At 41.6% G+C, this 20,201-nt stretch overlaps 1 protein-coding gene across 1 annotated transcript; it reads right to left on the bottom strand.

Annotated features, from left to right (window-relative positions):
* Positions 1-10,676: 10,676 nt before the first annotated feature.
* Positions 10,677-11,678, bottom strand: LOC119767276 (integumentary mucin C.1-like). The gene is made up of 2 exons (XM_038255544.1): positions 11,652-11,678; positions 10,677-11,580 (listed from the first exon to the last, which is right to left on the bottom strand). The coding sequence occupies exon 2, from the start codon at positions 11,310-11,312 to the stop codon at positions 10,677-10,679; it is 636 nt and encodes a 211-aa protein (XP_038111472.1). The 5' UTR covers positions 11,313-11,580; positions 11,652-11,678.
* Positions 11,679-20,201: the final 8,523 nt, after the last annotated feature.

Below are 20,201 nucleotides of genomic sequence, written 5' to 3'. Positions count from 1 at the left end.
ACAAGATCATTCCGAAAACGCATACTAAGACGATGACGGAACTAAAGTGTTACGGCGGAAGGACGACCGACGCGGTCAATAAAACGCGGTTTAGTTAGTCTTAAGTTAAAGCGCGTGTATTTAGTTTGGTAACTTTACTCGAAGTGAGGCGAAGTGAAGCTTCCCTCCAAAGCAGCGTTTGACAGCTAGCGCGTGCACTGGCGGCGCACTAAAGTGGGGGCACACGGGTTGCAAGGGGTTGCACACTCAATACGCCCGCTCAAACACAGCAATCCGGTACATCAACACTGGTCAGAATCCTCCGTTTCTCACGGTCCAGTCGCTCCCGTAGCTCGTCCAGCAATTCAAGCGAATAGTCAACGTAGGACAGAGCACTCGAAGCAGAATGACCGTACCCCACCTCGTAGTCTTTGTGCCACGCTGGAGGATTTCGATTCCGGTCCGGTCTGGCGGCTGGAGCAGGAGCGCCGTCGATCGGCACAGGTGCTGGCTCAGTAGCAGGAACATCTTCGTCCGGCTCGGTGCAGCTTTCAAAGTCTTCGTCTTCTTCAACGACTTCGTCGTGTTCCACAACACTTTCTTCTTCGTCTCGACGAATCAGAATCATTGGCACATCACTTTCTTCCGTTGACTGGATCACACCCTCGGCAACTTCCACTGCATCCGGATTCTCCACGAAGTCGACATCTCTTGCGACGCTCTCCTGCTTCGTTTCCGGATTCCACACCCGATATCCGTTGTTGGAATAGCCGATGAAGATCCCCTTCCAGGCCTTTGCGTCCAGCTTCTTGCGGCGCTCTTTGGGAACGTGCACGTACACCTTGGAGCCGAACACACGAAGGTTCGAAACGTCCGGCCGCCGTCCTTCCCACACTTCGAACGGTGTTTTGTTTCCTTCGTTGGCGTTCGTTGGACTGCGATTCGTTAAGTAGGCTGCAGCCTGAATAGCTTGGACCCAGAAACTCTTATCAATCGCAGCATCTTCCAGCATGGCACGTCCTTTCTCGACGACTGTGCGGTTCATCCTCTCACTGGTGCCGTTCTGTTCGGGGGTGTAAGGCACTGTACACTCCATCCGGATCCCCTTGCGGTCGCAGAAATCCTCGAAGGCCTTGTTCTTGTACTCGCCTCCGTTATCGCACCGCAGCCGGGAGATCTGCACTCCGAACTTCGCCGTCACGTACGCTTCGTACTTCATGAACCGTTCGAGCACCTCATCTTTCGTCACCATCAGGAACACCATCAAGAAATGACTCAATCGTCTATGAATGTGACGAAGTACCGTTCACCGTTTGCACCTTCCGGTGAGATTGGTCCGCAAACATCCGAGTGAACAATTTCAAGCACTCGCGACGACCTCTTGCCATCGCGCACGGAGAAAGGCTTTCGTGTTTGTTTTCCGACGACACACGGTTCACACACGACGACGCTGTTATCACCGGACTGCGGCTTCAAACCGTCGACAAAGCCTTTCGCAATCAGCTGGTTTAGCTGATTCATGTTCAGGTGCCCGAACCTGCGGTGCCACAACTGTAGGCTCTTCGTAATGCGTCCACAGGCCAACAACGACTCACTTTCAACACTTTCGATTCTGTACAGATCGAGCTCGTAAAAAAGACCGCGACGCGCACCGTTGGCAACCAGTTCGGAGTTGCTGAAGATCTTCACACTTCCTTTGTCAAACATCACTTTCATGCCTTTCTTCTCCACTTGCAGCACTGAAAACAGGTTCATCCGCAGCTCCGGAACATACAGCACGTTCGACACCGAACAGCGCCGACGCTCACCGCCGACGATGGTGTGCAGCCGCACCGTCCCCGAGTAGTGCGCCACGATGGACTCTCCATCTTTGGCCACGGCAATCTCCACCGGCTTGGCCAGCAGCGTCAACTCATCGAAAAGGGTCTCGTCATTCACGAGGTGATCCGAGCAACCGGAGTCCACAATCCACCGCACCTTCGACTTCTCCGGTGGGTATCCTGCACCCTTCTCAGCGGCAAAACAAATCTCGCCACCAATGCTTTCAGCAGCGTTCGCCTTCGATGTTCTTCCGGACGATGGCTTCGGCTCCTTCTGTTCCTGCATCTTCTTCGGGCAATCAGCGATCTTGTGCCCCTCCTGTTGACACCCAAAGCACTTAATCTTCTTCGTCAGTCGCGACTCCTTGGCACCGGCAAGAGCCGCCGACTCAGCATTTGGGGTGACCAACTCGACACCTATCGTTGATCGCTTGACCTCCTCATCGAGAAGACGGCACTTCACCGTTTGCAGGGTTAGATTCTTCTCCTCCATCGACTCCAACGTCGTGACCACTGTCGCATAGGTCGACCCCATATTGAGCAGCAGGTTGCAGACGACATCAATCTCGGCGATCACCGCTCCCGTTCCCTGGAGCTGTCGCACCAGCCGATCGTGCTCGAGGAAGAAATCCCTCAGCGGACCGGAAACATAGCGGTGGGCCATCAGTTTCCGTTGCGCGGCCATGCGACCAGCGACGCTTTTGCGCTCGAAGATTCCGATCAAGGCGTCCAGAATACCCTTCGGCGTCTTGGAATCCTGCACATGCTCCAGCTGGGAGTTGTGAATCCTCGACACCATCAGCATCTTGCACCTCCGATCCTGCTTCAGACGCTTCGCCAGCAACGCCTTTTTCGCCGCCTTCTGTTGCTCGGAATCGCCCGCTGCTTCTGTCAGCGCCGGATCGTCCACCGCCTCCACTTCCACACAATGCAGAAGTTCAGCGTCCTCCAGCATCACCAGGAGCCGGTACTTCCAGGCGGGAAACTCGGTCCCGTCGAACAGCGCAATAAAGAACCGCTCGCCCTTGTCCTCTTCCGCCATAATTTAACTTTCACTCACTCGCTGCGCGTTGCAGGGCCCATAACCTAAAGTGTTACGGCGGAAGGACGACCGACGCGGTCAATAAAACGCGGTTTAGTTAGTCTTAAGTTAAAGCGCGTGTATTTAGTTTGGTAACTTTACTCGAAGTGAGGCGAAGTGAAGCTTCCCTCCAAAGCAGCGTTTGACAGCTAGCGCGTGCACTGGCGGCGCACTAAAGTGGGGGCACACGGGTTGCAAGGGGTTGCACACTCAATAGGAACCAGGGTGTCAAACGGACTCCTTCGGGGACGACACAACAATGAAGAGGTAGAAGGCAACCAGAAAGCTGGGGGAACAAGTCTGTCCTGGCCAAATTAAGACTCCTCCGATTGACCGAAATATTGCTACCGGTGCGGCTTCAACAATTAAGCAATCTTGCCTGAACCGTTAACAGAAGAATGCGGAAAGACATTCCATCAGCTTAACGTTACGGGTCTTAGATTTATAAGGAATAAGTGCTCTGTTCTGTTTTCTCTATTATTGTAATTTAATTGAAATAAACATTAACATATCAGGAAAAAATCAATGTATTCTCAATAAAAATAATTTAAATACATTCATAAGTTTGCAATATAAGTATTAAAATTTGCGATATTCTCTCATCTGATTTTTATAAGGTTTGCATATGAAAGCAAACAACTCTCCAACATTATATTTATAAGGTTTGCTTATGGAAAAAAATCAATTCGTTTTCCTATAAAATCTATATGGCTAGCGTATGGAAAAAATCTATATGATTTACCTATGGCTGGTAAGAAGTTTTTTGCCTGAGTGTACCAATGAAATGAAATTTTCTACAAAATCGGCCGATTTTATGAGATTTTGTTTTATTTGATTAAAAGATTGTGAGTAGTTTCTGCATGGCCAAGCTCAGCTAAATGTTATTTCTTTATTCGTTCTTCGTCATTTTGGTTATGCCTGTTACATTACCACTGCACCTTTTTATTAGAGAGCCTATATTGATCCTTGCACTGTAACTTGGATTTGGCCCGCACTTTTCTCTCGCACTTTTGACAACAAAATTTCCAAAAACTAGGCAACCAGCAGTTGTTTATTTACATTTCCAGTCGCAGTTTCCACCAAACTGGACATTCGCACTTTAAAATTGCGATTGACAGGTGAGCAACATCGGCTTGACAAGTCGCAATAGTGCGATCGATAGCAATAATTAGGTGCGAAGTCCATGTTAGTGAGAATTGCGCAATATGTAGGTCCTACTTTTTATTACTGAAATTCAAATCCTGTGTGCAGGGTGGCCACTCAAGTCGGGAAAGCCGGGAATAAGTAGGGAATTCGCCAAAATTCGCAAAAAATCGGGAAAAGTCGGGAATTTATGATTTTTTGTCAAAAAGTCGGGAATTCTAGGCATACTATTTGAAAGTATTTTTTCAACTTTTGAATAATTTTATATTTAAGGTTCTTTTCACTATTTCAATATATTTGAGTATAAAAAAGCTTTAAACAGCTTTCACAGACATTCAAAATCTTAATGAATATTGGATGTCTTTGACACAGATTTTCATAATATTTTTTTATGAAACCAATGATCTCTATTAATTAATGTTTTATCAAACAAGAGGTTAAGTTTGAAATTGATAAACTTTTTTACGTTTTGAAGCCATGAAAAAAATATTGAAATTGCAAAACAAATAATCCAAGAAATTTTTAGTTACTTGCAAAATTGTTTAAAAAGTTTGTCTCTTCAAACATTATGCTTAAAATAAGTGGGACAACACAAATCATATCAAACTGAATTTTCATTGAAAAAATAAATAAAAAAAGAGTTGAATACTGGCCACTAGATAAATTAACATTGATTAAAATAATCAATATCAAAAATTACAAAATTAAAAAGGCAACTTGGCAAACACATTTTTTATGAATTCCTTGGCATTTTTCTAAATCCTCTGAAAGAATAATAACAGCAGTTATGTTTAAATCGTTCTTTGATTTATAATGATGATGAAATTTAAAAAAAATAGGAACGAAATTTTAAGTTCAGTTATCTATAAATGTTTGTCATTACCAGTTGAAACGATGTATCCAAAAGTATACGTTTGCCAATTTAAAAAAATAACATGGAAGTTATAAGTATTGTTGATCTTTCGATTATATTTCAAAGTCTAATTGTTTGTGTTTCTACTCTGAATCATAATAATGAATTTCCATTTTTTAAGTATTTTTTTTTTATTTGTTGTTCAGTTTCGGTATTTACAAAATTGCCTATAGTTGGTTTTTTTTTTAATTCATTTTGAATTTTTGTTTTTTGGTGATTTTCTTCTGGGGTATTGACTTTTCTTATAGAAAGTGTTATGTTTGAAATCATTCTGTAGATAAGAAATGCCTATTATTTGAGCATTCTGGAAAAGTCGGGAAAAAGTCGGGAATTTGAAAATGAGCTTTGAGTGGTCACCCTGTTTGTGTTTTAAAGATTTAAAAATGCATCTTTTGAGCCTAAAACATTGCCGCCAATTTAAAAAAGATATTTTTGGAGCATCGAAATCATACAAAAAATGTGTCTGCATCAGTTTTTGATGTAAAATAGAATTCTTAATCGAACAGTACTTTAAATACATTTTAAAATAATGACCATTATAAGACTTATAAGAAAAATCTATTTGTTTTTTTTTCCAATAGTGCAAATTTCTCAAATTATTTACTTATAAATTAAAAAATAGTCTAAGAAACGTTGAAGATGGTTGTTTGAAACTCTAAGATTAGCCACTTAAAAAAAGAAACAATTGATGTTTGTTTTTTTTTGTGTCACTCAATTTTCAAGTGCCGATCGATATCTCAGAAACTTAAAAAATATCAAGAATGAGCAATTCTCCTCAAAAACCAGAAATGGATTTTATATATTGGTTCAAATTTTTTGCTGGCCTTGCCTATAACCAAAGAATCCTTTTTATTTAAGTGGTCCACCCATACAATTTTGGCAACTGTCCATACACAAATGGTACGTGAATAAATATTCGAAAATTATCTGATCGGTTTTATGTCTTCTGCAAAATTATAGGTATTGATGAAGACCATAAAAAAGATACACGGAAAAAACAACTTTTTACACAATCGCAATAGTATATATATATTAGAGTGTAACAAAAATGACTTTTTGGCGGGCATTCAGGGGTTTGTTCCGGTGGGCATACTGAGCCCAAATCCCAAATATGAGCTTGATTGGACGTAACAGGAGCTGGCGCTCCGCCCTTCAATTTTAAATGGGATTTAACCCGTAAAAAAAGATTTTTTCAAAAATGTCAATTTTTGAGGCATATTGGCCACTGAAGCGTTTACCAAAAACATCACTGGCGTGTAGGCCAGATCCTTGCGCATGTTTTGGTATATATAACATTGAAGTTTGGAGCACCCTGTAGCTCGGTACAGACCTTCAAAGTTTGGCATTTTTTCGAAAAATCGGTCCCAGCTAAATCAAATGGCGTCTCGGGCGTCGCGAGACGCGACGCATATCTTTTTTGCCGGGGCCGATTTTTCGAAAAAATGCCAAACTTTGAAGGTCTGTACCAGCTCAAGATGCTCAAACTTCAATGTTATATATACCAAAGATGCGCAAGGATCTTTTTGTACATTGGTAGCAAAACTCTCAAAGTGACATTTTGAAAAAATCTTTTACAGGTTAAATCCCATTTAAATTGAAGGGCGAGCATAATCAAACAATCAAGCTCATATTGGATTTGAGCTCAGTATGCAAACCTGAATGCCCGCAAAAGTCATTTTGTTACATCTAATATATATATATATATATATATATATATATATATATATATATATATATATATATATATATATATATATATATATATATATATATATATATATATATATATATATATATTAGGGTGTTTCAGCCAAACAAAAAGTTCTCAGATTACGGCAAACCGAGGTTCCCCTTGTAGAGGATACCCATCGGGACTCTCATGCCAAATATCAGCCCATTTGGTTGAGAATTGGCCTGTCCCCAGCGGTTCAAAGTTTACATGGAAATTACTATGGGATTTTTGTGCTTTTCGTTCAATCGTTCCTACAGGTCTGGGGACAACATGGATTCACTCGGAATAAAGACAGGTGTGTAGGGGATGGTCCAATGAACAAATTCCAGAAGGAATTAGGGTTGTCCATTCTGTCCCCAAGGTGCGCATTGGATCGACGTCCAGTGTCTCCAAAACCAACGATTCATCCTTCAAAAGCATCGCCTTTCCTTAGTATGCTATGACGGCTAGGTGAAAACCACGACGCCCCTTATCAGACGGTGAACACGTGGCAGAGCATACACTAAAGTTTTGGCTCAGAATCATTCTTCAAAGTAATAAAATTATAATTATTGATGTTCCTGTAAGGATTTCAACTCAACTAAATAACGTAGCATGATGATTTTGTAATAATAATGCAATCGATGCCTCTCCACGTGTTCACCGTCTGATATGGGGCGTCGTGGTTTTCACCTAGCCGTCATAGCATACTAAGGAAAGGCGATGCTTTTGAAGGATGAATCGTTGGTTTTGGAGACACTGGACGTCGATCCAATGCGCACCTTGGGGACAGAATGGACAACCCTAATTCCTTCTGGAATTTGTTCATTGGACCATCCCCTACACACCTGTCTTTATTCCGAGTGAATCCATGTTGTCCCCAGACCTGTAGGAACGATTGAACGAAAAGCACAAAATCCCATAGTAATTTACATGTAAACTTTGAACCGCTGGGGACAGTTCTCAACCAAATGGGCTGATATTTGGCATGAGAGTCCTATGGGTATCCTCTACTAGGGGAACCTCGGTTTGCCTGATTCTGAGAACTTGTTTGGATGAAACACCTAATATATATATATATATATATATATATATATATATATATATATATATATATATATATATATATATATATATATATATATATATATATATATATATATATACAGCAATTCCCACGAAAACAGCATGGAAAAAAACAAAAGTGCTCGGATCGGCTCAAAATTTTCTGGGGTTCCCTGGCCGAAATAATTAGACCCGTATTTTTGTTTGGCCATTAGGGTGACCTACGGCGTGTTAGGGTGGTCTGAAAAATGGCCATTTCGTCGATTTTCGCAAAAACCACATTTTCAAAATCATAACTCCTCCATTTTAACCGATTTCAATTGTCTTATACGCAAATGAAAGGTGATAAGTTGGCTTTCAAGAAAAATAATAAGAAGTTTCAAAAATCTAGGCTAACATATGAAAGGGCGTATGAAACTTTTAAATGCCGTTTTGGCGGTGTCTGGACCAAAGAGCCTATGTCTGGAAATATTTTTATCGGATTCCCCGGACATTTTACATAACATACTAAAAAATGGGAGGAGTTCATTAACAAGTTCCGAGATATGATTTTTGAAAATAAAATCCGTGTTTTTTGACGCGCCGCGCGCAAAAACCGGAGAATGACGAAATTGGCAAAAAATCAGCTTTTTTCACTAAAACAGCGATAACTTTAAAATTTCAGCGATGACCTATACATGTCTGGGTACCAAAAGTTGCGTCTTTTAATCACGAAAATTTTGGTACCCAAACATCTATAGGTCATCGCTGAAATTTTGAAGTTATCGCAGTTTTAGTGAAAAAAGTTGAATTTTTGCCAATTTCGTCATTCTCCGGTTTTGCGCGGCGGCAAAAACACGTTTATTTTCAAAATCATATCTCGGAATCCTGAATGAACTCCCATTTTTAGTATGTTATGTAAAATGTCGAAGAAAATAACGTATTTCCAGACATGGCTCTTTATTCCAGACACCGTCAAAACGGCATTTCATACACCCTTTCATATGTTAGGCCATTGAAACTTCTTACCATTTTCTTTGAAGGCCGACTATCACCTTTCATTGCGTATAAGACAATTGAAATCGGTTAATGGAGAGTTATGTTTTTCGAAAATCGATGGCTTGCCATTTCTGAGCGGCTAGTCTAACCTGGCAAACAAAATAGGCTCTATTATTTCAACCAGAGAACCCCAGAAAAATTGAGCCCGATCCGAGACTGTTTTCCATGCTATTTTCGTGGAGAATTGATATATATATATATATATATATATATATATATATATATATATATATATATATATATATATATATATATATATATATATATATATATATATATATATATATATATATATATATATTAGGGTGTTTCATCCAACAAAAAAGTTCTCAGAATCAGGCAAACCGAGGTTCCCCTAGTAGAGGATACCCATAGGGACTCTCATGCCAAATATCAGCCCATTTGGTTGAGAATTGGCCTGTCCCCAGCAGTTCAAAGTTTACATGTAAATACTATGGGATTTTTGTGCTTTTCGTTCAATCGTTCCTACAGGTCTGGGGACAACTTGGATTCATTCAGAATAAAGACAGGTGTGTAGGGGATGGTTCAATGAACACATTCCAGAAGGAATTGGGGTTGTCCGTTCTGTCCCCAAGGTGCGCATTGGATCGACGTCCGGTGTCTCCAAAACCAACGATTCATACTTCAAAAGCATCTCATTTCCTTAGTGTGCTATGACGGCTAGGTGAAAACCACGACGCCCCATATCAGACGGTGAACACGTGGAGAAGCATCGATTGCATTATTGTTACAAAATCATCATGTTACGTTATTTGGAATAGTTCAAATTGTTACAGGAACATCAAAAATTATAATTTTATTACTTTAAAGTATGTTTCTGAGACAAAACATGAGTGAATGCTCTGCCACGTGTTCACCGTCTGATATGGGGCGTCGTAATTTTTACCTAGCCGTCATAGCATACTAAGGACAAAGCCTACATTTGAAGGGTGAATCGATGATTCTGGAGACACCGGACGTCGATCCAATGCGCACCTTGGGGACAGAATAGACAACCATAATTCCTTCTGAAATTTGTTCATTGGACCATCCCCTACACACCTGTTTTTATTCCGAGTGAATCCATGTTGTCTCCAGACCTGTAGGAACGATTGAACGAAAAGCATAAAAATCCCATAGTAATTTACATGTAAACTTTGAACCGCTGGGGACAGGCCAATTCTCAACCAAATGGGCTGATATTTGGCATGAGAGTCCCTATGGGTATCCTCTACTAGGGGAACCTCGGTTTGCCTGATTCTGAGAACTTTTTTGTTTGGATGAAACACCCTAATATATATATATATATATATATATACAAATTTTTTTATTTTTTATTTTTTTTTTATTTTTTAGGGGACAAAAAACCGTAACTACCCATAGAAAAGTATGGACAAAAATGTTGCCGCCGAGTCATGAATTTCTGAAAAAAAATTGTGTGTTTTAAATTACTTAGAAAATTGGCAATTTGTATTCCGTGTACCATTTTTCTGCATATTCCTCATAAAAAAAAACCCGATCAAAATGCCACAAAAGTTTGAGAAAAATAAAAAAATAAAAATGCGCGAAATCTGCCGATTTTGTAGAGAATTGAGAGAGAAACATGAGCGGTTTTTAACGGTTGTATTTCGAAAACGGTGAACCTTTTTTCGGAAGTCATGTAAAAGACGATTTTTACTTTTTTGTAAGATTTATTTTTTTTCCAAAAATAAATTTTAATTTATATTTTTTAAAATCTCTACGGCTCAAAAGATATTTGCATTAATACAATATTTTGACATAATTATTATTCATCATCTGTGAAACAGTAGAACTATCCCTTTATTGATTTGTTACAAAACACTAATAATACCAAAATAATACAATTCATTCACCAATGGCAAAACAGAAAAATAAAAACTTTTCTCAGTCCCCAAAACTGTTTACTTAATTATTCCTTGGGGTACTATTCCTCTCCCGCTCCTCTCGACCGGAAGGAGTTGAGTTTCCATTATTGTTCTGGGGTCTTCCTCCTTCCTGCTCATCCCGGTCACGTGGCCTGGACGGGGTCGTTCGAGCCGTGCTCGCTGGAGTCGTAGAACTGGTTGTTGTGGTTGATTGCGTTGTCGTTGATGTTGTTGTTGTTGGCGGAGTTGTTGATGGTGTGGTCGATTGAGTAGTTGATTGCGTTGTAGACGGAGTTGTTGACAGTGTGGTTGATTGCGTTGTTGTTGGGGTTGTTGTCGTAGTCGAACTGCTAGTTGTTGACTGCGTCGTCGTTGAAGTAGTCGTACTCGTTCGATCTCTATTTTTGCCACGTCCTGGACCTTTTCTGCGGTGCTGCTTCTCGCCGGACTCCTTGGACTCTTCCGAGGAGGACGAATCTCGATCTTTGGATCCCTTGCGTTGACCCTTGCGATGTCCTCCGTTCTTACGCCGGCTGGGGCGTTCTTTGCTCTCTTCCGAAGAGTCGTGACGACGATGATGATGATGCTTCCGTTTGGGATCTGGACTACCATCTACCGAGGAGAGGTAGCAAACCGCGCACAACACCACCAGGGTGAACAAAACTAACTTGTTCATCACTTCTTTTTGGGAACCGAGAATGGACTAAACGTTGTGAAACTTTGAGAGTGGTTATTTATAGGAAATACGTGGATTGTTTATTCAGAATTCATTATTCTGGGTTGCTGTTCAGCAAAGTGGGTAAACCACCATGTGAACATGGGTTATATTGAACGGTATGTTTGGTGGACAAACAGAACCAGCGATTTGACTGAATGCATACATGAGAGTGTTACGTTGACACCATTCCGATGAGGATTTCTGGTTTGTAAGTTGTTTAAATGTCCTATTGATGATAAAAATTGTATGAATTTAAAATGTCAGAGTTTATAAATATATGTTTAGATAAATTATTACACCGAACCATTCAAAAGTGGGTTGAGTCGGAACGAACTGGGACAGCTGCTTCATCCATGTATCAATTTCAAGCTATTCAGTACAGTCAGTTTGATTTTGATTCTCTGTAATCCGCATGGCAACTTTTTTCATTGCACTCATATATCATTACATGTGGAAATGATACACTTATTGCTCGATTTCTAATGACAGGCTACAGCTAGGTAAATCGTATTTCCCTAGTTTTTAATAAAAGTTGTTTTGTTCAACAAACAGTTTGATATTTGCTCTTGTTCCAACAACTTGTTCCAATAACTTGTCTGAATCTTTTCCTTTAATATCATTAGATTATTAAAAATGAACAAATTCATCATTAAGGCTACCAACTCCTGCTGAGCAAAAATCCGTACACTTTGCCGATATGACAACATGGTATAACAAAAACTGTCATTGGATAAATTAAATATAAAATATAAAACTGTGTCGTTTTTACAGCTAACAGATTTTACAAAATGCTATCAGAGTGCTTATGACTTGCACGTTTAAAAGTATTCATAAAATAAACCGTGATTTGAACAAAATCATTATGTTCTTCAATTTTGTTTTGTTAAACGATAAACGAAATGTCAAGTTTGCTTTTACGAATAATATCGTTCTTAGTGTTTTCACGAACACTTTTTCAGAGTGTTTTTTGACAAAGGACTTTGTCTTAAAGCTCTATCTGCGGTGTCAATGCAAAATTTTTCGAAAATGTAGCGTTACCGTCGCAAGCCCTCGGCGTGACATTCTGTTTCTGTTGCGTAGATGCCGTGAAAACTATTTAAGCTAAAAGTTAGCCTCTGGAGGATTTAGTGTCCATCAGACTTTCATCAAAGACGGACCTTACGTTGGGAATTTTATTGCTCACACACACACACGCAGGTGGTGCACGAACTTGAGAGGAGGTCCAAGAAGTTATTGACGGTAGCCAGAACGGTCACCGGAATACCGAAATTATTGGGAACAATTTGGTAGGATATCGGCCACACCCGGAGTGGCCAGTGCCCTGTGGGAAGGTTCTACCGGGAGGACATTTACGGAACCATACAAATTTGGGCAATATGGGTATCAAAATTCATGGTTTTTGATACTACTAATGAAAATGACCATTTTGGCAGGATTGGCCACACCCGGAGTGGCCATTGCCCTGAGGGAAGGTTCTACCGGGAGGACATTTACGGAACCATACAAATTTGGGCAATATGGGTATCAAAGTTCATGGTTTTTGATACTGGTAATGAAAATGACCATTTTGGCAGGATTGGCCACACCCGGAGTGGCCATTGCCCTGAGGGAAGGTTCTACCGGGAGGACATTTACGGAACCATACAAATTTGGGCAATATGGGTATCAAAATTCATGGTTTTTGATACTGGTAATGAAAATGACCATTTTGGCAGGATTGGCCACACCCGGAGAGGCCAGTGCCCTGAGGGAAGGTTCTACCGGGAGGACATTTACGGAACCATACAAATTTGGGCAATATGGGTATCAAAATTCATGGTTTTTGATACTAGTAATGAAAATGGCCATTTTGGCAGGATTGGCCACACCCGGAGTGGCCATTGCCCTGAGGGAAGGTTCTACCGGGAGGACATTTACGGAACCATACAAATTTGGGCAATATGGGTATCAAAATTCATGGTTTTTGATACTGGTAATGAAAATGACCATTTTGGCAGGATTGGCCACACCCGGTGGCCAGTGCCCTGTGGGAAGGTTCTACCGGGAGGACATTTACGGAACCATACAAATTTGGGCAATGGGTATCAAAATTCATGGTTTTGATACTAGTAATGAAAATGACCATTTTGGCAGGATTGGCCACACCCGGAGTGGCCATTGCCCTGAGGAAGGTTCTACCGGGAGGACATTTACGGAACCATACAAATTTGGGCAATATGGGTATCAAAATTCATGGTTTTTGATACTGGTAATGAAAATGACCATTTTGGCAGGATTGGCCACACCCGGTGGCCAGTGCCCTGAGGAAGGTTCTACCGGGAGGACATTTACGGAACCATACAAATTTGGGCAATATGGGTATCAAAATTCATGGTTTTTGATACTAGTAATGAAAATGGCCATTTTGGCAGGATTGGCCACACCCGGTGGCCATTGCCCTGAGGGAAGGTTCTACCGGGAGGACATTTACGGAACCATACAAATTTGGGCAATATGGGTATCAAAATTCATGGTTTTTGATACTGGTTAATGAAAATGACCATTTTGGCAGGATTGGCCACACCCGGAGTGGCCATTGCCCTGAGGAAGGTTCTACCGGGAGGACATTTACGGAACCATACAAATTTGGGCAATATGGGTATCAAAATTCATGGTTTTTGATACTGGTAATGAAAATGACCATTTTGGCAGGATTGGCCACACCCGGAGTGGCCAGTGCCCTGTGGGAAGGTTCTACCGGGAGGACATTTACGGAACCATACGACTTGGGGCAATATGGGTATCAAAATTCATGGTTTTTGATACTAGTAATGAAAATGACCATTTTGGCAGGATTGGCCACACCCGGAGTGGCCATTGCCCTGAGGGAAGGTTCTACCGGGAGGACATTTACGGAACCATACAAATTTGGGCAATATGGGTATCAAAATTCATGGTTTTTGATACTGGTAATGAAAATGACAATTTTGGCAGGATTGGCCACACCCGGAGTGGCCATTGCCCTGAGAGAAGGTTCTACCGGGAGGACATTTACGGAACCATACAAATTTGGGCAATATGGGTATCAAAATTCATGGTTTTTGATACTGGTAATGAAAATGGCCATTTTGGCAGGATTGGCCACACCCGGAGAGGCCATTGCCCTGAGGGAAGGTTCTACCGGGAGGACATTTACGGAACCATACAAATTTGGGCAATATGGGTATCAAAATTCATGGTTTTTGATACTGGTAATGAAAATGACCATTTTGGCAGGATTGGCCACACCCGGAGTGGCCATTGCACTGAGGGAAGGTTCTACCGGGAGGACATTTACGGAACCATACGACTTGGGGCAATATGCGTATCAAAATTCATGGTTTGTGATACTGGTGATGAAAATGGCCATTTTGGCAGGATTGGCCACACCCGGAGTGGCCATTGCCCTGAGGGAAGGTTCTACCGGGAGGACATTTACGGAACCATACGACTTGGGGCAATATGCGTATCAAAATTCATGGTTTTTGATACTGGTAATGAAAATGGCCATTTTGGCAGAATTGGCCGCACACGGAGTGGCCATTGCCCTGAGGGAAGGTTCTACCGGGAGGACATTTACGGAACCATACGACTTGGGGCAATATGGGTATCAAAATTCATGGTTTGGCCACTACGGGTGTGGCCAATCCGGGTGTGGCCAATCCGGTCAAAATTGTCATTTTCATTACCAGTTTCAAAAACCATGAATTTTGATACCCATATTGCCCCATGTCGTATGGTTCGATTAATGTCCCCCCGGTAGAACCTTCCCGAGGGCACTGGCCACTCCGGGTGTGGCCAATCCAGTCAAAATGGCCATTTTCATTACCAGTTTAAAAAACCATGAATTTTGATACCCATACCCCGTCGTATGGTTCAATGTCCCCCGGTAGAACCTCCCGAGGGCAATGGCCCTCGGGTGTGGTATCCAGTAAAATGGCCATTTTCATTACCAGTTTCAAAAACCATGAATTTATACTATTGCCCAAATTTGTATGGTTCCGTAAATATCCTCCCGGTAGAACCTTCCTCAGGGCAATGGCCACTCGGGTGTGGCCAATCCTGCCAAAATGGTCATTTTCATTAGTAGTATCAAAACCATGAATTTTGATACCCATATTGCCCAAATTTGTATGGTTCCGTAAATGTCCTCCCGGTAGAACCTTCCCACAGGGCACTGGCCACCTCCGGGTGGCCGATATCCTACCAAATTGTTCCCAATAATTTCGGTATTCCGGTGACCGTTCTGGCTACCGTCAATAACTTCTTGACCTCCTCTCAAGTTCGTGCACCACCTGCGTGTGTGTGTGTGAGCAATAAAATTCCCAACGTAAGGTCCGTCTTTGATGAAAGTCTGATGGACACTAAATCCTCCAGAGGCTAACTTTTAGCTTAAATAGTTTTCACGGCATCTACGCAACAGAAACAGAATGTCACGCCGAGGGCTTGCGACGGTAACGCTACATTTTCGAAAAATTTTGCATTGACACCGCAGATAGAGCTTTAAGACAAAGTCCTTTGTCAAAAGTCACAGAAAATCGGTGCATTCATGTTGATATCATTCAAACTTTTTATGAATATGCCTTGGGGATTCTAACCAACTATATTTGACCAAGATTTGACCTCCAATGAAAAAAAATCCAACCAAATTTACCACATTTCTAGCTTTCTTTGAAATAACCCAAATTCAGCTGGAAACCCCGATCGAAAGTAAATCTTTCTGTACAATTTGTCATGAATAACAGCAACACGTTGCCGGATAGAATTGAGCATTAAACAATGCAAAACATAGATTATTTATTTAAAAGCTGTTTATTATCCAATAGGCTCCGAAAATTATTTTTCGTCTCTGCCACATAAGATTACATTTAAAACATTTTAGAATCAATCACACAGAAAACAGTTTTCGAACAAGTTCCATAAAAAGTATCACTTTTGGTTCAATATAAGCAGAGATATGCCCAATTTCCTGAAATAAATAGTGCCTTTCTCTAAAATTTCTTAATTTAATTACCTTTCACACGATGGGCACTGCCTACTGAGTTTTGTAATGAATGCTATAGAATAATTTCATTAATTTCGTCAAAACTTGTTATAATTTTTACGTTTTAATAACATATTATCATCATAAAAAATATCTTAGTAGGCAGTGCCCATCATGTTAAAGGCAATTAAATTAAGAACATTTTAGAGAAAGGCACTATTTATTTCAGGAAATTGGGCATATCTCTGCTTATATTGAACCAAAAGTGATACTTTTTTATGGAACTTGTTCAGAAAACTGTTTTCTACAATGTGATTGATTCTAAAATGTTTTAAAATGTAATGGTCTTATGTGGCAGAGGATTGAAAAAATAATTTTCGGAGCCTATTGGGTAATAAACAGCTTTTTAAATAAATAATCTATGTTTTGCATTGTTTAATGCTCAAATTTCTATCCGGGCAACGTGTTGCTGTTATTTCATGACAAATTGTACAAAGAAAAGATTTACTTTCGGTCGTATCGGGGTTTCCAGCTTGGATTTTGGGGTTATTTCAAAGAAAGCTAGAAATGTGGTAAATTTGGTTGGATTTTTTTTCATTGGAGGTCAAATCTTGGTCAAATATAGTTGGTTAGAATCCCCAAGGCATATTCATAAAAAGTTTGAATGATATCAACATGAATGCACCGATTTTCTGTGAATTTTTTGAACAAATATCCCATAAAATCGAAAAATAATCTTCAAAAAAAAAAAAGTTGCACTAGACCCCCCGACGAAATATTTCGGTATATACCGCAAAATGTCGGGAAAGAGCCCTTCTTTCACGGTGCCAAATATCAGACATACCGAATTTTTTATCATTGAGGTCTCGAAAAAATACACCGTGCCCCCGGTAGAACCTTCCCGAGGGCACTGGCCACTCCGGGTGTGGCCAATCCAGTCAAAATGGCCATTTTCATTACCAGTTTAAAAAACCATGAATTTTGATACCCATATTGCCCCAAGTCGTATGGTTCGATTAATGTCCCCCCGGTAGAACCTTCCGAGGGCAATGGCCACTCGGGTGTGGCCAATCCAGTAAATGGCCATTTTCATTACCAGTTTCAAAACCATGAATTTTGATACCCATATTGCCCAAATTTGTATGGTTCCGTAAATATCCTCCCGTACCTTCCTCAGGGCAATGGCCACTCCGGTGTGGTTAATCCTGCCAAAATGGCCATTTTCATTACCAGTTTCAAAACCATGAATTTTGATACCATATTGCCCCAAGTCGTATGGTTCGATTAATGTCCCCCGGTAGAACTTCCGAGGGCACTGGCCACTCCGGGTGTGGCCAATATCCATAAATGTGGTCCCAAGCCATTGCCCCAAATCATTCTGTCGGTGACCGTCCTTACAATCTTCATAATAACAGAATTCCTCCCAATTTAGTGCACAAACTGTATCTTTCAATGTGTGCGTGTGTGTGTGTGTGAGCAATAAAATTACCACCGTGGATCCGCTTTTGTCGAAACCTCGTAAGGCACTGAATTTTTCTGAGGCTTTCTGTTAGCTTAAATAGTTCGCATGAAATGTGGCAACAGTGGTGCAACATTCTCGCGTGACAGTTCCACGTAAACAGGAGAGGAGGCAAAATTTGCACCATGTTGCCACATTTCATGCGAACTATTTAAGCTAACAGATAGTCTCAGAAAAATTCAGTACCTTACGAGGTTTCGACAAAAGCGGATCCACGGTGGTAATTTTATTGCTCACACACACACACGCACACATTGAAAAACACAGTTTGTGCACTAAATTGGGAGGAATTCTGTTCTTATGAAGATTGTAAGGACGTTCACCGACCAGAATGATTTGGGGCAATGGGCTTGGGACCACATTTATAGGATATTGGCCACACCGGAGTGGCCAGTGCCCTCGGGAAGGTTCTACCGGGGGGACATTAATCGAACCATACGACTTGGGGCAATATGGGTATCAAAATTCATGGTTTTTGATACTGGTGATGAAAATGGCCATTTTGGCAGGATTGGCCACACCCGGAGTGGCCATTGCCCTGAGGGAAGGTTCTACCGGGAGGACATTTACGGAACCATACGACTTGGGGCAATATGCGTATCAAAATTCATGGTTTTTGATACTGGTAATGAAAATGGCCATTTTGGCAGAATTGGCCGCACACGGAGTGGCCATTGCCCTGAGGGAAGGTTCTACCGGGAGGACATTTACGGAACCATACGACTTGGGGCAATATGGGTATCAAAATTCATGGTTTTTGAAACTGATAATGAAAATGGCCATTTTGACTGGATTGGCCACACCCGGAGTGGCCAGTGCCCTCGGGAAGGTTCTACCGGGGGGACATTAATCGAACCATACGACTTGGGGCAATATAGGTATCAAAATTCATGGTTTTTGAAACTGATAATGAAAATGGCCATTTTGACTGGATTGGCCACACCCGAAGTGGCCAGTGCCCTCGGGAAGGTTCTACCGGGGGGACATTAATCGAACCATACGACTTGGGCAATATGGGTATCAAAATTCATGGTTTTTGAAACTGATAATGAAAATGGCCATTTTGACTGGATTGGCCACACCCGGTGGCCAGTGCCCTCGGAAGGTTCTACCGGGGGACATTAATCGAACCATACGACTTGGGGCAATATGGGTATCAAAATTCATGGTTTTTGAAACTGATAATGAAAATGGCCATTTTGACTGGATTGGCCACACCCGGTGGCCAGTGCCCTCGGGAAGGTTCTACCGGGGGGACATTAATCGAACCATACGACTTGGGCCAATATGGGTATCAAAATTCATGGTTTTTGAAACTGATAATGAAAATGGTCATTTTGACTGGATTGGCCACACCCGGAGTGGCCAGTGCCCTCGGGAAGGTTCTACCGGGGGGACATTAATCGAACCATACGACTTGGGGCAATATGGGTATCAAAATTCATGGTTTTTGAAACAGATAATGAAAATGGCAATTTTGACTGGATTGGCCACACCCGGAGTGGCCAGTGCCTTCGGGAAGGTTCTACCGGGGGGACATTAATCGAACCATACGACTTGGGGCAATATGGGTATCAAAATTCATGGTTTTTGAAACTGATAATGAAAATGGCCATTTTGACTGGATTGGCCACACCCGGAGTGGCCAGTGCCCTCGGGAAGGTTCTACCGGGGGACATTAATCGAACCATACGACTTGGGGCAATATAGGTATCAAAATTCATGGTTTTGAAACTGATAATGAAAATGGCCATTTTGACTGGATTGGCCACACCCGGTGGCCAGTGCCCTCGGGAAGGTTCTACCGGGGGACATTAATCGAACCATACGACTTGGGGCAATATGGGTATCAAAATTCATGGTTTTTGAAACTGATAATGAAAATGGCCATTTTGACTGGATTGGCCACACCCGGAGTGGCCAGTGCCCTCGGGAAGGTTCTACCGGGGGACATTAATCGAACCATACGACTTGGGGCAATATGGGTATCAAAATTCATGGTTTTTGAAACTGATAATGAAAATGGCCATTTTGACTGGATTGGCCACACCCGGAGTGGCCAGTGCCCTCGGGAAGGTTCTACCGGGGGACATTAATCGAACCATACGACTTGGGGCAATATGGGTATCAAAATTCATGGTTTTGAAACTGATAATGAAAATGGCCATTTTGACTGGATTGGCCACACCCGGTGGCCAGTGCCCTCGGGAAGGTTCTACCGGGGGACATTAATCGAACCATACGACTTGGGGCAATATGGGTATCAAAATTCATGGTTTTTGAAACTGATAATGAAAATGGCCTGGACTGGATTGGCCACACCCGG

The sequence above is a fragment of the Culex quinquefasciatus genome, chromosome 2 (assembly GCF_015732765.1).
Source record: "Culex quinquefasciatus strain JHB chromosome 2, VPISU_Cqui_1.0_pri_paternal, whole genome shotgun sequence".
NCBI classification, from domain to species: Eukaryota; Metazoa; Arthropoda; class Insecta; order Diptera; family Culicidae; genus Culex; species Culex quinquefasciatus.
This window is presented reverse-complemented; position numbering and strand designations above follow the sequence as displayed.